The following is a 23,178-nucleotide window of genomic DNA, read 5'->3' as shown; positions in this document are numbered from 1 at the left end:
ATATAGGCATTTAACAACAGCAGTTTACATTACCATTTACAACAAAAAATAAATAAAAACAAAATTCAAGCATGCACTAACTAGATAAATGAAAGAATCATTACAAAACAGTAATGTAATATCCATTTTGCTTTTTATAGCAATTACTTACCTGAGGAAGTAATGAACCCATAAGGGTTGAGCAAAGTGCAGTAATTGCTCCAGTTGTGATTATGTATCTACAATTAAAACCAACAAATGAAAAACTGAAACCAATAAGCTTTACCCAAAAATTTTCTCAATTTTGCATCCAAACTGCAATAATGATTAAAGATAAAAATAATGCTTTTTTGAACCTACACTGCCCACTGCATCCCATGGCTAGAAAAGGCAGAAGATACCGGGATGTCTGGATCCAGGGCAAAGAATGGTACCAGGCCAATAATAACAGTGGATACCAGCATATACAAGACACAACATATAGACAGTGAAAGCCCAATACCCAATGGCAAATCTCGTTAAGGATTCTTCACCTGTCATGAATATGTAATGATCTAAGAACAATAGTTGATTGGACGTTCAAGAAACATTTGCTTATTTATCTTTGTGATTATGAGAGAAATTTGTACATGATGTAAAGCATTGCCAAGTTGTGAATTATAAAATAGACTAGGTTTTGGATGCCTAAACCTAGATGACCAACTTCTTTTCAGTGGAGGAAATAAGTAGTAGAAGTTGCTGAAAGTTGTTTTAGTGTGACCTTTGTGAAGAAAAGAAGTTGAAGAGTTTAAGCAAGAGAAAGAAGAGAAGAAGAAGAGAAAATAATGGGGTGTCGCCAGAATTGAATAGATCTGGTCACCCCCCTTTTGATTTATATACTTTATAAAAAGAATAGAAAAGTACAATGATACCCTTAGTAGGTCGACTACTTGAAGTAGCTGAATAGTCACAACTTAACATAAACTAATGGGCCTAAGGCCCAATAACTTCCTAGCTGAATTAAGTAAATAAAAATAAAACAAAGCTGGGCCAAATAACATAAATTCGGCCCAATCTCAACACTCCCCCTCAAGTTGGGAGTAGATGCCACACATTCACAACTTGCGTAGATCATGCTCCAGCTTGCTTCTTGCAACACCTTTTATAAGAATATTAGCAAACTGCAAATCAGAAGCAATGTACGGAAGACAAACATCCCTTGGAGTCATCCTTTCTCTTATAAAATGTTTGTCCACTTCATTATGCTTTATCCTATCATGCTGAACTGGGTTGTGAGCAATGTTAATTGCTGCTTGATTATCACAGTACATCATCATAGGTTCTTCTGCCTCAATACCAATTTCTCCTAACAAGGACTGGATCCAGAGAAGCTCTGAAACTCCATGTGCCATGGCTCTGTATTCAGCTTCTGCACTTGATCTTGCCACAACTATTTGTTTCTTACCTTTCCACGAAACCAGATTGCCTCCAACAAGAGTGCAGACTCTTGATGTAGATCTCCTGTCATCTAGGCATCCAACCCAATCAGCATCTGTGTAAGCCTCTAGATTCAACTGTCCACGGTTAACAAATAGTATACCTCTACCTGGGTGTCCCTTCAGATAAGCAAGAATCCTATCAATAGCCCCAATGCTGAACTCGAGGGGCATGCATGTATTGACTCACCACACTCACTGCATAAGAGATGTCTGGTCTTGTCATACATAAATATAACAATCGCCCCAGATGTCTGGTCTGGTCTGATGCATTAATTTTGTGATTCTAATCAATAAGAGTACTAGCTGCCTTTGTCCCAAGTTTCCCTACCTCTTGTAAAAGGTCCAGAACATACTTCCTCTGTGAGATAAAGATGCCATACTTTGATCTCGCTACCTCAATGCCCAAGAAATACTTCAGCTCCCCAAGATCCTTAATTTCAAATTCTCTATGTAGATTCTTCTTCAAACTATCAATCTCACTTAGGTCATTTCCTGTAACTACAACATCATCCACATAAACTATCAGAATTGACACAAGGGACCCCCTCCGCTTCACAAACAAAGTATGGTATGATTGAGTCTGAGTATAGCCAAAAGCAATCAAGGCCTTTTTGAACCCGTCAAACCATGCTTTGGTGACTATTTCAAACCATAAAGAGACTTCTTCAATCTGCATACCTTTTCCTTTTCAGCACCACTGTAGAAACCAGCAGGAAGATCTATATATACTTCTTGCAGATCCCCATTAAGAAAGGCATTTTTCACATCAAGTTGGAAAAGGAGCCAAGAGTATGTAGCAGCAAGAGAGAGAAGGATCCGAACAAAGTTCATTTTTGCAACTGGTGTAGAAGTCTCTAAGTAGTCAATGCCATAGGTTTGACTGTACCCTTTTGCAACCAATCTTGCCTTATACCTTTCTATACTTCCATCTACCTTGTATTTGACTGTATAAACCCATTTGCTGAAGGGATGAGGGATCCATCATATGGATGGCTGAACCCTGTAGGAAGGTTGGGCGAAATTTCAAAAATTTCTCTCGCTCCCATGTGGGAATCACATTCCCTATTTTAGAAAACTGCATTTTCAATGATCAATCTTGAAACCAAACCGGACCAGAACTGAAACCAAAAGGGAGGAGAGGGTATACCTGATACGGAGTAACAGTAACTCTCAATGAAGGTGTTCACGCCCAAGGGGAGAACCAAAGACTGCTTCCACTGAAGATGACACGGTGTGTGGTGAAATAGAATCAGCAGAATGATTCTTCAGCAAGAACCGAATTCTTCAGCAAGAATGTGATGGAGGGCAGGTGAGCACGACTTCAGATTGCCTTTTCTACCAAAAGGCAATATCAAGAACTGTTCTTGATCACTCCCACTGGTGGAGATCGAACTGATAGGGCAGCAAGAGCATGAGAGAAGAAGACAGTGCAGTCAAATTGTGTTGTCTCTTTTTGTAATTTAGCAGTCTGTAAGATGATTTGGAGGTTCACCCTGCTCTTCTATTTATAGCCTTAAAGAGAGGTTCTCCTAATCCCATTAGGAATTACCTAATCCAAATCTTTTATTTGGATCTGGACTCTCTTTAAGAGATAAGGATAATCCCTTATCTTATCTGCAGATAAAGATCGGCCTTCCTAATCAAATTAGGAGTTTCCTGATCCAAATCTTTATTTGGATCTAGACTCTTTGAGTGGATAGGGATAATCCCTTATTCTATCTGTTGATCTAAATCCTAGAACCGCCCTCTTTTAATTAATCTTATTAAGCCAGTTCGAATTGGGCTTTAGGCCCATTAAGTCTAATGTGCTCACTAGCCCCTCAATCAGATGCCCAGTTAGTTATCCTTGTATGGCGTGGGACCCAAACATTGATCTACACATCAACCACATGGGTTCAGCCCAACCTCTGTTACAAGGCCTTGCCGAATTCACTATAGGAGACAGTGAACCCCTGAGTCCATCACCATGGGCTCTTAATGGGCCCAACATTTACACTAAACGGTCATTGGGTCAAGCTATCTTATAAAAACCCAATGACTGTGGGCAGATGCAAGATTAGCCCATCAGGTATTACCCTCAATGGTTTTACACTTAACCTCTCAGCCCATAATGATCAAATACTGCCCGACAAGAGAGGACCTCTCCCTCGGCTGTGTTAGTAAACTCTAGCAGATTCTAGGTTGAAGTAGAGAAGAAGAAAGAAAAGAGAAAGAAGAAGAAGAAGAAGAAGAAGAAGAAGAAGAAGAAGAAGAAGAAGAAGAAGAAGAAGAAGAAAGAAAGGTTCGGCCAGACTAGAAGAGAGTCAAAATCACTCTCCCCTAGCTGACCCACTTGTATTTATTCAAAAACATAGAGTTACAGGAAAGACCATTTTGTCCTTCATAGAAGATGGGACACATAACTTAAACTCAGATACAATAGACCTTTCACTCTCAAGCAGATAATCCAAAATGACCAAAATACCCCTGACTCGAGCATTCTAACACTCCTCCTCAAGCTGGAGAGTATATATCATATAGTCCCAGCTTGTTACAAATGTAATCTATTCTTCCCCGAGACAATCCCTTTGTGAGGAGATCTGCCCACTGATTTCCTGAGCTCACATGAGATGTTTATCACCCCACTTATTACTTTATCTCTTACAAAGTGACAATCAACCTCGATATGCTTAGTTCTCTCATGAAAGATGGGATTGGAAGAGATGTGAACGGCAGCTTGGTTATCACAATATAATTTCATGGGTTTGTCAATTGAGAATCCCATCTCTTGAAGCAAGTTCTTCAGTCATACTAGCTCACATGTGGTATGGGCCATAGCCTTGTACTCTGCTTCTGCACTACTTCTTGCCACCACTGTTTGTTTCTTGCTCTTCCAAGTTACAAGATTGCCACCAAGGAAGGTACAATACCCTGTAGTTGATCTCCTGTCTGATATATAACCAGCCCAGTCAGCATCTGTGTACCCTACTATCTCAAGAGTTCCTCCACTTTGGTATAACAAACCACGACCTAGAGCACCTTTTAGGTACCTAACAATTCTCAGAACAGCTTCCCAGTGAGGAACCCGAGGATGTTGCATAAACTGGCTCACCACACTCACAGCAAATGATATATCTGGTCGGATAATGGTCAAGTAGTTCAATTTACCCACCAACCTTCTGTATCTTCCAAGATCATCAAACTCTTTACCTGCATCAACATTCAGCTTGGCATTGAGTTCCATAGGAGTCCCTACTGGTTTAGCACCTAACAACCCTATTTCTTCAAGTAGATCAAGAACATATTTTCTCTGACATAGGTTGATCCCATGTTTTGACCTCGCAACCTCTATTCCTAGGAATTATTTCAGCTTCCCCAGATCTTTCGTATTGAAGTGATCCTGTAAGAATTTCTTCAACCTGTTGATTCCATTGCTATCACTCCCAGTTATGACTATCATCCACGTACACGACTAGCAGGATTTTCCCATCCTTTGAGTTATAGCTGAACACATAATGATCAACCTGACATTGTTTCATCCCAAAGGCTTTCATCACTTCACTGAACTTGCCAAACCAAGCACGTGGAGATTTTTTCAATCCATAAATTGCCTTTTTGAGCCTACACACTTTGCCAGACTCCCCCTAAGCAACAAACCCTGGTGGTTGCTCCATATACACCTCCTCAACTAGATCACCATGCAGGAAGACATTTTTTATGTCAAGTTGTACAAGAGGCCAATCATACATAGTAGTTAATGAAATCAGCACCCGAACTGAACCAATCTTAGCCACAGGAGAAAATGTCTCCATATAGTCCACACCATACATCTGAGAATAACCCTTGGCCACCAACCTCGCTTTTAATCGCTCCACACTGCCATCAGGAAGATACTTCACTGTGTAGACCCATTTACACCCAACTGTGTGCTTACTGGAAGGAAGCGCGGTGAATTCCCATGTGTGATTATGTTGTAGAGCAAAGAGTTCTTCCATGGCTTGCCGCCACCCTGGGGAGGCAAGAGCTTCCTGGACAGTCTTGGGAATGGGAACAGATGAGAGTAATGATATAAATTTGCAATGAGAAGCAGAAATGTGAGTAGTAGAAACAGTGTGAAATGGGGTGAGAAGTACAAGTACGTTTACCTTTTCGCAAAGCAATAGGAAGATCAGAATCTGAAGGAGAAGGAGCAGTAGCAGGATCTGTCGACAGGGGCGGAGGGCCCGATGCACTTCTGCGGGTATACACTTGAGTGATTGGTGGCTTCTCAGTAGTAACAGGCATAGGATGTGCATCTGCAGTAGAAACAGGAGCTACTGGAAGGATGTCCACAATAGGTACAGGAAGGGGAACCATAGAGGGAGAGGAAGAGACCCCAACATCTGAGAAGAACGGAACTGACTCAAGAAAGGTGACATCAGAGCACACAAACGATTTATGGGATTTTGGGTTATAACACTTATACCCTTTCTGAGTCCTTGAGTAGCCAAGAAAGATAAACTTAGTAGCTCGAGCATCTAGCTTGTCTAACCTAGGCCCCAAGTGTTGAACAAAACAAACACAGCCAAAGATTCTTGGGGTAAGAGGAAATGGAGATAAAGTGGGAAACAACACGGAGAAAGGGGATTGACTTCCAAGGATTGACATGGGCATCCGATTGATCAGAAAACAGGATGTAAGAACAGCATCACTCCAAAAATGTTTTGGGACATTCATATTAATCATCAAGGATCGAGCAGTTTCCAGAAGATGTCGATTTTTTCGTTCAGCTACACCGTTCTGTTGCGCGGTGTAGGCACAAGAAGTTTGATGAATGATCCCATGATGTTCTAGGTATTGCTGAAATGGTGAGGAGTTGTATTCTTTGGCATTATCGGAGCGAAGAATTTTAATATGAACACCAAATTGAGTGCGTATTTCAGCATAAAATTTTTGAAAAATAGGGAACAACTCACTACGATCTTTCATAAGATAAATCCATGTCATCCTTGAAAAGTCATCAACAAAGATTACAAAATACTTATACCCATTGTATGACACCACTTTAATTGGACCCCATACATCAGAATGAACTAAAATGAAAGGACTTGAGACACGATTATCAACTCTTGGACTAAATGAGACTCTATGATGTTTACCCAATTGACATGACTCACAATCTAATGATGAGAGATGACTCAAGGAAGGAACCAGTAACTTCAAGGCCTTGAGAGAAGGATGACCAAGTCTGCAGTGCCACTGAAGAGGAGTAAGAGATGACTGAAAAGCTACTGAAGGACCACCACCATCAAGGTAATATAATCCACCTGCTTCATGCCCTCCACCAATCTTCCTCCCCGTCTTGAGATCCTGAAACACACAAGAAGAAGGGTAGAAGGTTACAGAACAATTAAGAGACTTGGTTAATCTACTGACAGACATAAGGTTAAAAGGAAACTTAGGAACATATAAAACAGATGATAAAGGCAAGGAGGAGAGATTAACATCACCAACACCACAGATAGAAGATGTAGAACCATTAGCAAGTGTAACTGTTTGAGGTGTGGAGGAGTGGGAAAGGGAAGAAAATACATCATGAGTCTCAGACATATGGTCCGAGGCCCCGGAGTCAATGATCCAGTGTGAGTCTTTGGAAGCTAAGCAAGCCATACCTGAATGGGCAAGTGTAGCGGTGTTCTGCTGAGATGTTTGAATGAACTGCTCATATACTGCACGTGGTACACTCACCATTTCCTTCTCAGAAGCACAAGTAGATGTGGAGGGGATTGGGTCAGTTTGCTGACTTTCAGTAATTGTGTCACCACCCTTAGTCCTATATGGTTAGCCCAAGTGTTGCGTGTACCACGCAAATCATAGCAGAAATTAATTGTGTGCCCCTCTAAACCACAATGTGTACACTTTCTCTGAGTATAACTCCTTCCTCTTCCCCGACCTCCCCCTGAGTCTCGACCTCCAGTCCGACCACTAGCCCTGCTAAACATGTGACCACCACGGTTGCTTGGGAGTCCACTCCTGACACCACCACTTCTATTTCCACGACCACCCCCTTTAGTCACTACCAAACCAAATCTATCAAAGAGAGAAGAATGTTCTACCGACTCAATGGATGTTCTCTTAAGACGAGCAAAAACTTCTTCAAGTGAGGGAATAGCAGATCCTCCCAATATTTGTGCTCTGGCAGGCTCATACTCAGTCTTCAACCCCACAAGAAACCTTGTCACATCAAGCTGCTCACGTTGCTGTTGTTGGATCTGAACATCTGATGTTAGAGGATGATACACATTAAGCTCATTACGAATGTTCCTCAAACTTGCATAGTACTCTTCTAAGCTTTGACTTCCTTGCTTCAAATTGAAATACTCTTGGTACAACTGATACACCCTAGTTGTATTGTCTTGTCCAGAGTACAACTTCTTAGCATGATCCCAGATTTCCTTAGTTGTATCTAGGAACATGAAGTTCATACTAATCTTTGGTTCCATGCTGTTCCAGAGCCATGTCATTATCTGTGCATCTACTTGTTCTCAGTCACTGAACCCAGGGGAATCAGAGGGAGGTTTCTCCTCTCTTACATGTTTTACCTTTCTCTTGGCCTTCAAGAACACCTCCACAGATTTTGCCCATGGTACATAATTCTCACCCTTCAACTTGATGGATGTCATTTGAACACTTAGATAGTCTGGAGAAAGCATGACACTTGTTTTGTTATCATTCCCATTTTCAAATGAAGCCATCTTAATTATTTTACCTTCAAATATACAACACAACCTCACACTCTTTCACAAGACTTTTCTCACTTATAACACCACCAATTCCAGCTTCTTTAAATACACATTACACACCACACACTAAGGCTGAAATCACTACACTGTAGAACCATTCACCATCAACACACTAAGACTGAAATCACTCAGTCCTCACATCAAACACTTGGGCTGCACACTGCAGAACTGATTACACACAAGGTATAGGAAATCACTTTTAAATATTTTGAAACATAGATACACCAATCACCACGACACAACCACCACCAATCTACTGCTGTTGTGAACTTCAGCAGTTGACAATTCTTCTTTCAACATACATACGAAGAGAAATGCAGAGGAACACGACTGAGATGCATATCAGTCACACTGAACTCCACCACCACAACCAACTTTTGAAACAAAAAAAAGAAACATTCACAGTCCCTTGGACAAACAACAGTAGTGTTCATACCTGTCCACATTCAGCCCTCTTCGATACTGAATAGAGGGTTTAGTATACCACTCCAACGACCACCATAGCAACGACCGGAGGCATCCTCACCTCCAGGCCCACAAAACGACAGCTCCTTTTCAGCCCCTTATCGAACCTCCACTCAGGTCAGTCAAAAAGGAAGAAGATGACTGTAAAAGTTGGCGGCGAACCCAGAAAGAGACCAGCAGCAAGAAAGAAATGAGGATATGACCTTACAGCTCTGATACCATGTTAGTAAACTCTAGCAGATTCTAGGTTGAAGTAGAGAAGAAGAAAGAAAAGAGAAAGAAGAAGAAGAAGAAGAAAGAAAGGTTCGGCCAGACTAGAAGAGAGTCAAAATCACTCTCCCCTAGCTGACCCACTTGTATTTATTCAAAAACATAGAGTTACAGGAAAGACCATTTTGTCCCTCATAGAAGATGGGACACATAACTTAAACTCAGATACAATAGACCTTTCACTCTCAAGCAGATAATCCAGAATGACCAAAATACCCCTGACTCGAGCATTCTAACAGGCTGCAAGGTATAGTGCTGCACTCTCTACTCACATGGATCCCGAGAATTAAAACCTTTTGCAAGCATTTTGAAACCATAATATATAATTATATATAATTATATATATATATATGTATATCTCTATATAATTATATTTTGCAAAACAAATTTCAACGGTTGAAATCAACTGCCAGCAGTTTTGGTTTCCATCAAAGAGAGTGCATCCCCGATCATTCACTTTGTCCGATAAAGGGGTAGATCCTGTCACTATGATCACCCACTCAGATGAATTCTCGGACTGTCCCAACATACCCAGGTTTTGACCCCCTCTAAGGATCTCACTGATTGGCATATCAAAGACAGCCCAATCCCCCTAAGAAGAACCCTTCTTAAAGTAGGTGACATAGGAGAGTTAGACACAGGAGTGGACTTAGGGCCTGGAATCGGAAGAGGAATAGACTGCTCACCTCCTTCCCCAAAACACTCTCCCTAAGAAGAACCCTTCTGGAAGAAAGGTGTGGGCTCAAAAAAGGTGACATCCATAGTAACATACCGACTCCCAGAGGCTGGATCATAGCAACAATATCTTTTCTAATTTTCTGCATACCCAAGGAAAACATACTTCTTTGCCTTCGGATCAAGCTTAGAGCGATGAGGACCAAGAACATGTGCAAAGCAAACACAACCAAAAACCTTGAGAGGAATGTAGAACATCTCCTCAGGAAAAAGGAGGCTGAATGGGGTGCTATATCCAAGAACACAAGAAGGCACTCTATTAATCAAAAAGACTGTTGTGAGAACTACATCACCCCAAAATCGAACTGGAATAGTAGATGTTATCATCATGCTCCTCACAATCTCAACAATATGTCCGTTCTTCCTTTCTACTACACCATTTTGCTGTGGAGTGTAAGAACAATTGCTCTGATGAATTACTCCATACTCTAATAGATACAAAGCAAGAATCTTCTCAAAATACTCCTTGGCATCGCTTGACCTGAACACTTTCACTCATACCCCAAATTGTGTTAGCACCTTCTTATGAAACTGTCAAACCAAGGATGGCACCTCATCACGGGATCTCATCAAGTAAATACAAAAATACCGAGAAAATTATTCACAAATAAAAGAAAGTATCTGTAGCCACCCATAGAAGGAACACGGTATGGTCCCCACACATCAGTATGAATAACATTAAAAGCAAATGGACATCTTTTATTACTAGCTTTAAAGGAATGTCTACAATGTTTTCCAAGCTAACAACCTTCACAGACATATTAACAAACTCAAATAACTTTGGAAATAAGAAATGCAAAGAAGAAGACAAATGTCCCCACCGATTATGCTTTGGCATAATCTGACCCATAGACTCTGACTCAAAATCCCTGCTAACATGATGAATCTGATGACTGGGAAGTGCATCCAGAAAGTAGATTCCATTCACCTCACGATCACTCCCAATAGTCCTCTTTGAAATCAGATCTTGCAAAACACAATGGCCAAGAGAAAAAATCACTGAGCAATTCAAATTCTTGGTCAAACTACTAAACGATAACAAGTTAGTACTTAATCTGGGTACATGAAGGACAGAGGGTAGGGAAATAGAATTGGTTATCTTGACAAACTCCTTCCCAGCAATGGGAACATGAGATCCATCAGTTGTGGAAACTCTATCTCTGCCATAGCAGAGTTGGTAAGAAGAGAAAATGGTGGAAATATGGGTCATATGCTTTGAGGCTCCAGAAACCCAAGGAGGTCCCTCCTTACCTGTAGTAGAAACATAGTTTGCAGAGGCATGTGAACTACCTGTATGGGCAAAAGAAGTAGAATGCCCACCACTAGAACCACCTGTACCTAGCTGTCCACCTGATAACGGATTAGGGCTAGCTGTATCTCGTTGACTAAGTAACTGCCTATATCTTTCTAGATTGGTCCTCACTGCATCAGCTGCAACAGACTCTAAAGTAGCTGTAGTAGGAGGTCCAGGAAGGTCACCAGTTACTGCCGCGTTCACATTTCCCTTCTTGTTTTTGAGTCTATTCGGCGCAAGGTGAGGGTGAAGCTTCCAGTAGGTATCTCCTCGTGTGTTTAGGCTTCTTACAGTAGTCACAGCTCAGGTCCTTCATATCTTCCTTCTTGATTTCATTTCCACCCCTGTCTCCACCCTGTTTAGGTTTCAAAGTACTAACCGTAGCCGATTGCTCAAGGCCCAAGTGCTTTTTTTTTATATCAAGGCCCGAATGCTTCATCATCACATTCGTCCTACTCTCTTCTCCTAATACAAAGGCATATGCCTGAGAGAGAGTAACACTATCTCTGGAAAAGGATATGTTGCCTTGCAATGTCATACTCGGGTTTAAGGCCAGCAAGAAATTCAAAGACTCTATTCTTCTCTAAGAGCTTCTGGTAGGTTGCTGCATCCTTACTACTTTCCCAAACCATAGTCTCCAAGTGGTCAATCTCCTGCCTTAGGGTTTTAAGGGTCGAAAAATAAACAACAATAGGTTTATCTCCCTGTCTAGTAGCAATAACCTGGTTTCTCAACTGGTAGGCCCTAGCAACGTTCTCACTCTATTAATAGGTTTCTGCAACCCCATCCCAAATTTCTTAGTTGTATTATCTCACAAAAAAATTTTACTTGTATGGGGCAGCATAGAATTGCATAACTAAGTCATTACCATATAATTTTCCTGTACCCATCGGGAGTAGTTAGTCTCGAGTTTCACTTCCTCACCAGTCATATACCCTAACTTCCCATGAACACCAATGGCCATCTTTGTAGATTGTGACCATTCTAAAAAGTTTGTAGCATCTAACTTAACTGTAGTGATGGTCCTAGCCCCGAAAAGGTCTCCGACACCTCCTCCCCCTTTGTCCCATTTCACTCCCCGGTTTGTTTTCAGCTTTGTGACCCTCCATTTTCCCAAAAAAGGGTTAGAAAATCACTTTAAGATGAAAAAATATGAAATAATCTTCTTCAGGCACCACAAACACCCTTCTGGTACCCTATATACTCCTCACACAAAAGATTCCTTTTCTGTGAGAGCGGGAGAAGAGAGAGAAGCAGTCGCTCCTTCCAGAGGCCTCCAAAACAGGTGGAACTTGAACCACCCCCTTCAGAAAACTCCAAGAAACCCAACAAAACTAGGGTGCCACTTCCTAGGTCAAAATTGAAGAGTCCTACAAAAACAGGACTCTCCCCTTTTCTCCAGTTCTTCCTGAATTTGGTGGGAAACCCTACCAGCTACAAGACAAAGCAGATCCACCAAAAAAATCCAAAAACTGGGCTTACCTAAGGTCTTCGATCAGCCTCTCACCTCACCATGCAGTTGGCTGGTCTAGGGCTGCATGATGGAGCAGCTCAAGAAACCTTCAGCTTGCTTTGATACCAAGTAGAAGTTGATGAAAATTGTTTTAGCGTGATCTTTGTGAAGAAAAGAAGAAGTTGAAGAGTTTCTTTTTTATTTTTTTGATCAATAACACTTTCATTAAATCATCAATAGAAGATTTACAAGAGAAAGACAAGCACGCTTATCTTCCAAGAGCAACAAAGAACCTCAAGAAAAGGAAAAAAAGGAAAAAACACTAAAGTTATAGCTTAGCCCAAAACAGTGAATCCCTTTCTACCCTTTGTTTAGCTAAACCGTCAACTAGGGAATTAGCCGATCTTTTAACCCAACATATTTTAACTTCCATCTCCCGCACCAGCCACTTGAATTTCCTCCTCTCATTGTTGTACTTCCATAAGCCATTGTTATCTTTAATCAACCACCCTATCACCACCTCTGAATCCCCTTCAATTATAAGCCATTGTTAGCTTTCCGGACTCCTTCCATAACTGCAAAGATCTCAGCTCTAAGGGAGTCACCCACTCCAATTGGTCTTGAGAACATGGCAGAAATGACCCCATTTTCATCCCTAAAAACACCCCCAATCCCCGATTGTCCCAGATTTCCCCTACTACACCCATCAAAGTTTAATTTCAAGAATCCACCAGGTGGAGGCGTCCAAGCCACACTCATTACTGACTTGGTCTGTGTGCAATTTGCAATTTCACCCCACTTTCTCAACATGTCATCCACAGTGTAACTGTGAATAGCTCCAAAGATTTTAGCCACTGTACAACCCTAATATGTATGATAGCCCTCAGATCTGTTGCTCCTCTCTCAGCTTCTGAGAATATCCTGGAGTTTCTTTCTTCCCAAAGTGTCCAACATACTGCAGCCCTTAGTCCTCTCCACATAGTCCTTCCCCTTTTTATTCGCCACCTGAAAAAAGAAGGGGAAAAAAGGCCCTGCAAGTCTGATGGAGGATTCCAGCTACATCCAAATAGGGAGAAAGGCCAATCCCAAATTGACCTCGCAAAATGGCAAGACACCAGTAAGTGAAAACCAGTCTCCCCATCCACTTTACAAAGAACACTCCAATGAGGTGACAAGCAAGTATTGGGTCTCTTCTTTTGGAGTAGATCACCAGTGTTGATTCTTTCCAGATAGGCTTCCCAACAAAAACTACCAACCCTAGGAGGTATTGCTCTGCACCAAACCTCATCAACAGAGAAAGGGGGGAAAGTAGGACTGGTGGACTGACTTAAGACTTTGAAGAAAGAAGCACAAGAAAAGATGCCATTGGGGGTAGGTTTCCAAATTCTAGAATCCGCCCTAGTGGGGTCTAAGACAACATTATCAGAAGTTGAAGAGTTTCAGCAAGAGAAAGAAGAGAAAAGAATGGGATGTCGCCAGAATTGAATAGATCTGGCCACCCCCCTTTTGATTTATATACTTTATAAAAAGAATAGAAAAGTATAATGATACCCTTAGTAGGTCGGCTACTTGAAGTAGCTGAACAGTCACAACTTAACTTAACATAAACTAATGGGCCTAAGGCCCAATAACTTCCTAACTGCATTAAGTAAATAAAAATAAAACAAAGCTGGGCCAAATAACATAAATTCGGCCCAATCTCAACATATTAGAGTCTTCATTATAAATATCTGTGAAAAGTTTTGGGTTGATGCAGGTATACATAGACAATAGACATGAAAATTAATGTCTTAAATGCTTGTTTTTGTGCCTAGAACTCTAGACCAAGTAATTCAAGAATTTATGTTTCTTTTCTTGAAAATCAGGTGACTGCCTTAACAATATTAACCCATGATCGATAAAATGTATAATGTATCACTTCAAAACTGTAACTAGAAAAATCAGCATTCAACTCTAATTAGGTGAAAAAAATATTAAAACATAGATATACGTAGTCAAGAGATCATTTTTCTTATAACTCACACACAGATACACACACACATATACATATATTTGTTGTCTAGGCGATGCCTGGCCACCAATAACTAAACTGACTAACCCATGTTAGGTTGGATAAGATGCATCATTTCAAAACTATCTCTGAAATTTAGCAATGGACTACAAATAGGATTTTAGTAAATCTGGAAGCAGTTAGGTAATACCTCAAGGAACAATCCCAAAATAATGAAGTTTTCAAGGAAAGTGGAAGTCTGAATGTGAGAAACCACAGTCAAAAAAAGATATATGTAAAAAGAAAGGTAAATTATTTATTCCTCCCTTTGAGTTTTATTCAAATACCAAGACCTCCCTCTGGGTTTTCCTATAAAAACATTAAATGCATTTTTGCTGTCTCAAATTTTTATTTTATATTTCTGAGCCCATTTTCAATTTTTCATTCTCACCTTAACATTATGGCAAAGAAATTTGTCCCTTCAAGAAGTATAATAAGGGTGTTTTCATCCATATAAGATATAAGAAGGTTCCATAAAAAGGGTAAAATAGGCTTTTGAAAAGTTTTGAATGTCATCTGAACACTTTCCATCTTCACTAAGATTGTATTTGATAGTAGAGAACCAATTGCCAAATGCTGAAAAGTTGCTGTTTTAGCAGTCATGGTCGTTCACTTGCACCTCCAAACCAAACCTCTGAACACCTAAAAAACCCTAGACTTGTTAGCATTCAAGCTAACCCACTAACACATTTGGAGGTATCAGATGAAATTCACTTTCCAATCATGCCCCTTTATGAAAATAAAAACCCCAACTCTGCCCGCATGTCTTAAACCCTTCCTCCCCAAACCCTAAATCCTTTTTTCCTCTTCACCATTCTCTCTTGCACAACAGTGCCAACTGGTGATTCTCATTGGACCATATTGGTGGTCAGGAATGAAAAATATTCGATGATGACTACACCTTCACCAGTAATCGTCTTCCATTTTTTTTTTTCATTTTTCATCATTTCCCCCATTTTTGTTCTAAAAATATGTCTTCATTGCGGATTAATCAAGGAGATGTCTCCATTGATCTTCCTCTACAAAAGGTGTGTCTCTCCCTCTCTCATTGTGGTTACTATTTTGTGTTTTCAAATTGTCTGAATATGTTCTTGTGATTTGTGAGGAACCATTGTTTGGAGTCATTCTTGAGATGGATCTGGTGATAAAGTTGCTTTGTTCAAATCGTTCTTGTGCATATGTGTTGCTGTGTTTAATGTATGATTTATTTAATTATACTTGATTTTATTTTTTATTTTATTATTATACCATTTTATTGATGTCAATTATTTAATTTACTTATTCATATCATAATCTTCAGTGTTAAAAACATTCACAAGTATCAAACAGATTCATTATGAGGGGTAAAATTGTGAAGTACACATTTCCCAGAAGTCACAGCATTTGGATCACTGAACAACTTCATTGCATTCAGAGTTCTGCAAAAGCAGAAAAGCAAATTTTCTTGGGATTGAGATCAGAGCTTTTCCATAGGTTTTCTTGCTTTCCAGATTTCAGAGCTTAGATTTATTGAACGCCACCTAAAGCCATCAGTCCATTAATAGAGGGGTGGTATAAGTGACTTAACCCCAAACCACAAGGGATCAATAAATGAATATAACAAGGAATAAGGCTGCAAGCAGCCCACGATTTGAATTCTCTCTCAATTCTCTTGTGTCTTCTTTTCTTCTTCCACCATCTGAACTGTTCACACTCACTTTTCTTCTCTAAATCTTAGATTAATCTCAGCTTTTTTTCCTGTCTTTGATTTCCAACTGGGTACCAGAGCAGGTTTTCTCTCTTTCATCCTCTTAAAAGGACCCATACTCCTCTAGGACCATCAAGGTGTATAGGGATCAAATAGGCTGATTATTCTTTTCTTGTTTTCACCTGGTTGGTAGAGGTTCTTGGAGAGATTTGGTTGCTGTTTTCAAGGCCAGATCTTATTACAGGAGTCATTGCCTAAGATCTTATTACAAGAGAGGTAAGACCCAGTTAGGATGAACACCAAGGAGACAGATTGGGGCTGGCGCTCAGAAAGTTTTGGCATCTTCTGGACTGATTTAGAGATTGACCTGCATTGGAAGACCTAGTGTAGAGGCTGGTTGGAGCGATTAGCAGTTTTCAAGTTTCTCCTGGGTTGTAGGGTTGGTGAAACTCTAGTCCTATTCTGAGTTCATGACTGTAGATAAAGAGATTGGAGGTTGGTATATCTTTTTATTGTTTACCAATTAGTAGAGAACTGGACCAGGCATAGAACCGGAAAGGGAAAGGTTCACAGGTCAGACGTTCAACTGAGGTCAGACCGTGATGGCATAAGATGCCTACATACATACTATGGATCACATAAATAATATATAATATATTTTACAAATGACAACATGCTTGAATGTGGTAAATAGATGACTAGTTCCTTAAGTTTTAAAGCAAATGATGAGGGTTCGAGCCTCTCAACTCACATTTTCTTGCCCTTAGCATTTGAAATTTCCATTCATTTAGTGACCCAGGTGGTTTTGTGAAACCCGGACCAGTTCTCCGGTTAAACCATCCAGTTAGTCAGTTCTTTATGAGTTATAGTTTTAAGGCATGACTGAACTGGCTAAGGGGCTCAGGTCATAGTCTCACCAATCCAACCAGCCGGTCCAGTTCGGTTTTCTAAACACTATTGTTTACAGTAAATTTTTATCTGATATTTTGATCAATGGAGAAGTTTGGAACTAATTCCAAGCATTACTAGAGTCCAAGATGTTTCCAATGGGATTTGGATGGGAGAAATTATTTGGAGTAGGCAGTCTATTCAGATCTATGTTGGTAGTTGTGGTAAATTGGGATATTTAATTGGCAGTACTAAACAACTAGACAAGTCTGAGGCCTCCTATGAGAAGTGGTGATAGGAAAACTATCTAGTGATCTATTGGCTGGTGAATTTCATGCATCCACATATCAATAAAAGCTATTTATGGATGAATACAGCCAAGGAGATATAGGTGTGGAGAATCTAAGAATGATGTGTAATCTTATAATAGTCCCTTTTGTACACTTTTTTTGTAATCTATAGCCTTTGTATTTGTTCCTTTTCTCTTTTAGCCCTTTATGGGCATCTTTATAATTTTACATATCTTCTTATTTAATAGAGCCTCTTCAGGGTGGTGGTCAACCATTCGATCGACATCCTGAAACTGTTTGTCTTCCTCTTGTTCAATCTCTCTAGTTGTCATGATATCAGAGCATAGCTTTCATTCTTGGTTGTTACGACTGTGATTAGGGTGTTCAAATCAACCTGTTAGAGCTGCTAAAGGTTTCTCTTTGTGACTGTTTCGATCAGTACAAGGTGAGCTACGTTTTCTGGGAAAAACACCCTTTGAATCATCTTGTTCTCTCTCTTGATTGGCTTATCTTTTGGGGCTGATATTTTGCGTCATGGGTATCCCTAACCTCATTGTTACACCTGTAAAATCTCGTGGAAATTGGATTTTTCCTGAGGGAGTTATGGTCTGAACAAGAGGGGTCACTTTTTCTGAAAAAGATGCATACCAGGTGAGTTTGTGTCGCCATGACCTACTTTAGATGTTCCACTGATTGGCTTGAAGATTTTCTAAAGGTTTTTGATCCCTTCTTTAGTTCAGCAGGCCTGTAACCTTCCATTTTGTTGGACTGTCAGACCTAAAATCTTGTTGTTTGGATTATTATTTTCGAGAATCACATTTTATTTGGCTATTGGTCATTTTTTCTAGTGTTTAGAAGACTTTCTAATCAATATTACCTGAAGAACTGCTTCCTGTTGGTCCTTCTCAGACTTGGACTCGTTCCTGTTATCATTCTAGACTGGAAACTGTCAACCTAGATGACTGATAAGGGTGATGTCATACCTGTGAAGTTTGATGGAACTAACTACAGGGAAAGAAAAGGGAGGGGGGGATAAGGAGAGCCTTATGTGGAAGTTCCATTTTGTTTTCTTTATTGGGGGAAAAGGTCTGGAAGGTTATCCAAATGGTACAATTACTAGGCCAGATGAAGCTAAAGAAAAAAGCTTTTCAACAATGGAAAATTGGTGTCTTGGATTCTATGTTCCATTGAAACTCGTATTGCTATACCCATGAGAAGAATTATAACTTCTTTTGACGTGTATGCTTATCTGAAATCTTTGCATATTGTCAAGGAGATAGGAAAATAAAAAAATATTATGCCGGATTTTTGGACTTGTGGGCTGAATACGAGTTACTAAACATTGACTCTTCTGATCCTCCTGAATGTGTTGAGTATCTTCAGAAACACTTTGAGAAACGAAAGGTGAATCAGTTTCTAATGAGGCTTAGACCTGAATAGTGAATATGAGATAATTAGGGTTGTATTTGGTACCATTGCCACTTCTACTTGCAATGTTTTAAGTTCATCAATACAAATTTTATGAGAATATATATTTTTTTTTCTACCACAAATGCTTTGAGTTATCAATACAGCATTGGGTACCATTGTCATTTCTTCAGGAAACATCAAATTTGGTGTTACTACTATAAATACCAACACCTAATCTAATGCCTATATTTTTTAGTGGAAGTGGTTATCTGATTTGATGTGACAAGACAATTTCTCAAAAATTTATGTTAACCAAACAAACTTTGCAAGTAGAAGTGGCAAAGGTACCAAACACAACCTAGGTCACATTCTAAGCTAAGGTACCCTTCTAGACTTGGACTCAGTGATGGGGAAACTCCTGAGAGAGGAGACTCAACTTTTGATTTGCCAACCAGAAAAGAAAAGGGTGAAGAGAGAAGAGAGGAGAAAAGAAGTTTGAGAACCAAAAGGTCAAGTTGGCAGCACCAGATCTTGTATTTATATTAGGGCAACCATAAAATAATAGAAAATTACAACAATACCCTTGTGGTACTAACATTGAACGTAAAACAACATTTTAACACTAGACCAACACCTAAAAATTTCTTAAGATATCTGAGAATTCTTTCAATTGCTTCAAGGTGGGTGGTCTTAGGGGCATGCACGAATTGACTAAGAACACCCACAACATAAGCAATGTTTGGCCAAGTCATAAACAGATATAATAGCCTTCCTATAAGCCACTAAAATTGCTTAACATCCTTGACAAGCTCACCCTAGCAATCACCTAATTTGTGATTAGGACCAATAGGGGAATTAGTTGGTTTCACTCCCAATTTTCTTGTATCCTATAACAAATCTAGAACATATTTTCTCTAGGAAATGAAGATCCCCTTTTGTAGCGGGCAACTTCAATTACGAGAAAACATCTTAAAGGACCTAGATCTTTTACCTCAAATTGTGTAGCAAGGAACTCTTTTAACTTTGGAATTTCATCTTTCCAATCACTAGTGGTAACTATATCATCAACATATACTATTAGGGCTGCAATTTTACCTTCCCCTGTCTTCACAAACAGTGTATGGTCAGATTGGCACTACTTATAGCCTCTCTACTATATAATAACATGAAACTTGTTGAACTAGGCCCTTGGTGATTGTTTTAGGCCATATAAAGACTTCTTCAACCTGCACACTTTTTGTTCATTGCCTTGATCCTGGAAACCAGGAGGTTGCACTATGTACACTTCTTTTTCAAGATCACCATTTAGGAATGCATTCTTGATATCTAACTAATGAAGGTCCCAATCAAGATTTGGCTAAGAAAAAAGGACTCTGATAGATTTCATCTTAACAATTGGTGCAAAAGTCTCTACATAATCTACTCCATACACTTGAGTAAACCCTTTTTCCACTAATCAAGCTTTATACCTGTTGAGCTGGGCCCAGTTGTTTTTATTCTTATTTTTAAGTTATTTACTTAGGAAGTTGTTGGGCTTTAGGCCCATTAGTTTATGTTTTTAAGTTGTGACTGTTCAGCTACATTAGTAGCCACCTTACTAAGGGCATCCTTGTAATATCTCATCCTTTAAGTTAAGTATAAATTATAATGAGGGGTTGGCGGCTAGGGTTTATCTAAGAATCCTGGTTGACTTCCAATTCTTTTCTCCTCCTCTTTTCTTCTCTACTGCTGAAATCTTCATCTTCCTTCTCTCTCCCTTCACAAGGAATTCAATTAAATATGCAATCAGTGATTTCTACTTGGTATCAGAGTAGGCCAAAGGTTCCTTGAGTTGTTTTCTCATGCAGCCCTATATCAGCCGACTGCATGGTGGTTTAAGAGGCTGATCGAAGATCTCAGGTAAGCCCAGTTTTTGGATTTTTTGGTGGATCTGTTTGCCCTGTAGCTGGTCTAGGGTTTCTCATCAAAATCAGGAAAAACTAGAGAAAGGGGAAGAGTCTTGTTTCTGTTAGACTCTTCAATTTTGACCTAGGAAGTGGTGCCCTGATTTTTTAGGGTTCCTTGGAGTTTTTTGTAAGGGGCGGTTCAAGTCCTGCCTGATTTGGAGGCTTCTAGAGAGAGCGGTTGCCTCTTCTCTCTCTTCTCCCGTCTCGCAGAAAAGGATTTTTTTGTGGGAAGACAGTCTAGGACACCGAAAAGGTGTTGTTGGTTCCAGAAATGTTTCGTTTGATCTTCTTGCATATTTCAGTTATTTTCTTTACACTTTTTGAGAAGCATGGAGGGTTACGGAGTTGAAAATAAGCCTGGGAGTGAAATGAGACCAGTGGGAAGAGGTGCTAGAAACCTTTTTGGGATTGGGACCATTACTACAGTTAGGTTGGATGGTGCAAATTATTTGGAATGGTCACAATATGCAAAGATGGCCATTGGTGCTCGTGGGAAATTAGAGTATATCACTGGTGAAGAAGTGAAACCCGAAACTAGCAACTCCCGGTGGGTACAGGAGAATTATATGGTGATGACTTGGTTGTGTAATTCCATGTTGCCCCATATAAGTAAAAATTTGTTATGGGCAAATACATCTAAGGAAATATGGGATGGGGTTACAGAAACCTATTCACAGAGGGAGAATGTTGCTAGGGCTTATTAGTTGAGAAATCAAATTATTTCTTTAAGGCAGGTTGATAGACCTGTTGCAACTTATTTTTCAACCCTTAAAACCCTGTGGCAGGAGATTGACCATTTAGAGACGTTTGCTTGGGAAACCACTAAGGATGCAGCTACCTATCAGAAACATCTAGAGAAGTATAGGGTGTTTGAATTTCTTGTTGGCCTTAATCCTGAGTATTATATTGCAAGACGGCATCTTCTTTCTAGGGACAATATTACTCTCTCCCAGGCATATGCCTTTGTGTCAGGGGAGGAGAGTAGGAGAGATGTAATGATGAAAAATCCTGTTTCTGATCAATTTGTCATGATGAGTACTGTGAAACCTAAACAAAGTGGAGATCAGGGTGGCAGTGAAATCAAGAAGAAAGATAAAAGAGATTTGATCTGTGACTACTGTAAGAAGCCTAAACACACAAAAGATACTTGCTGGAAGCTTCACCCACATATTGTGCTGACTAGACTGAAAAATAAGAAGGGAAATGATCACATGGCAATTACTAGTGACATTCTGGCCCCTCCTACTACAACTGCTTTGGAGTCTGTTGCAGCTGCTGCAGTAAGGGCCGAACTTGAGAGGTATGGGCAACTTTTGAACCAGCGGGATACAGCCAGTTCCAGTTCAGCAGCAAGCGGACTGCAAGGTACAAGTGGTACTGGTGGAGTCCACTCTACTTCCTTTGCTCACACAGGTAGTTCACACGTCACTGCAAATTATGTTTCTACTTCAGGTAAGGAGGGACCTCCTTGGATTATAGATTCTGGAGCCTCATAGCACATGACCCATAGCTCTACTATTTTTTCCTCTTACCAGCTCTGTTCTGGCAGAGATAGGGTCTCCACAGTTGATGGATCCCATGTTCCCATTGTTGTGAAGGGATCTGTCAAGATTAGTGATTATATTTCTCTTCCCTTTGTCCTTCATGTTCCTAGATTGAGCACTAATTTGTTATCTGTTAGTTGTTTGATTAAGAACCTGAACTGCTCAGTAATTTTCTCTCTTGGTCATTGTATTTTGTAGGATTTGGATTCAAAGAGGACGATTGGGAGTGGTCATGAAGTGAATGGGATCTACCTCCTGGATGTGCTTCCTCCTCATTAGAGTCATCATGTCAGTAAGGTTAGTGAGTCAGGGTCTTTGGGTCAAATTATGCTTTGGCATAATCATTTGCGCCATTTACCTTTTTCTTCTTTAAGTCTTTTATTTCCAAAACTTTTTGAGTTTGTTAGTTTGTCAAGTCTGGAGTGTGAAGGTTGTCAACTTGGATAGCATTGTAGACATTCATTTAAACCTAGTAATAAAAGGTGTTCTTCTTTTGATGTTATTCATTCTGATGTGTGGGGACCTTACCATGTTCTTTCTATGGGAGGCTATCGATATTTTCTCTTATTTGTGGATGATTTCTCACGACACTCTTGGATTTACCTGATGAGATCCCGCGATGAAGTACCATCCTTGGTGAGGCAATTTCATCAGATGGTGCTAACATAGTTTGGAACAAGAATAAGTGTGTTTAGATCAGACAATGCCAGAGAATATTTTGAAAAACACCTTGTCTCATATCTGTTAGAATATGGTGTTGTCCATCAAAGCAGTTGTCCCTACAGTCCACAGCAGAATGGTGTTACAGAAAGGAAGAACAGACACATTGTTGAGATTGCAAGAAGCATGATGATCACATCTATAGTTCCAGTTCGGTTTTGGGGTGATGTAGTTCTCACAACAGTATATCTGATTAACAGGGTGCCCT

At 40.0% G+C, this 23,178-nt stretch overlaps 1 protein-coding gene across 5 annotated transcripts in view; it reads right to left on the bottom strand.

Annotated features, from left to right (window-relative positions):
• LOC104604152 (cationic amino acid transporter 2, vacuolar-like) overlaps positions 1–23,178 on the bottom strand; it is a 77,337-nt gene that overhangs the window by 40,757 nt on the left and 13,402 nt on the right. For 3 of the 5 annotated variants that reach the window (XM_088898963.1, XM_088898965.1, XM_088898964.1), the window contains exon 8: positions 5,388–6,785. In XM_088898963.1, the coding sequence (XP_088755089.1) occupies positions 5,403–6,785 (1,383 nt within the window). In that variant the 3' untranslated portion in view covers positions 5,388–5,402. Of the gene's footprint in view, positions 1–151; positions 219–5,387; positions 6,786–23,178 lie in introns of those variants that run through there. The other 2 variants (XR_016082883.1, XM_088898966.1) reach the window with 1 other exon arrangement.

The sequence above is a fragment of the Nelumbo nucifera genome, chromosome 2 (genome assembly GCF_055504915.1).
Source record: "Nelumbo nucifera cultivar China Antique chromosome 2, China Antique-T2T, whole genome shotgun sequence".
Classification (NCBI taxonomy): domain Eukaryota; kingdom Viridiplantae; phylum Streptophyta; class Magnoliopsida; order Proteales; family Nelumbonaceae; genus Nelumbo; species Nelumbo nucifera.
Note: the sequence above shows the minus strand (reverse complement) of the source record. Positions and strands in the feature narration are given on the sequence as shown.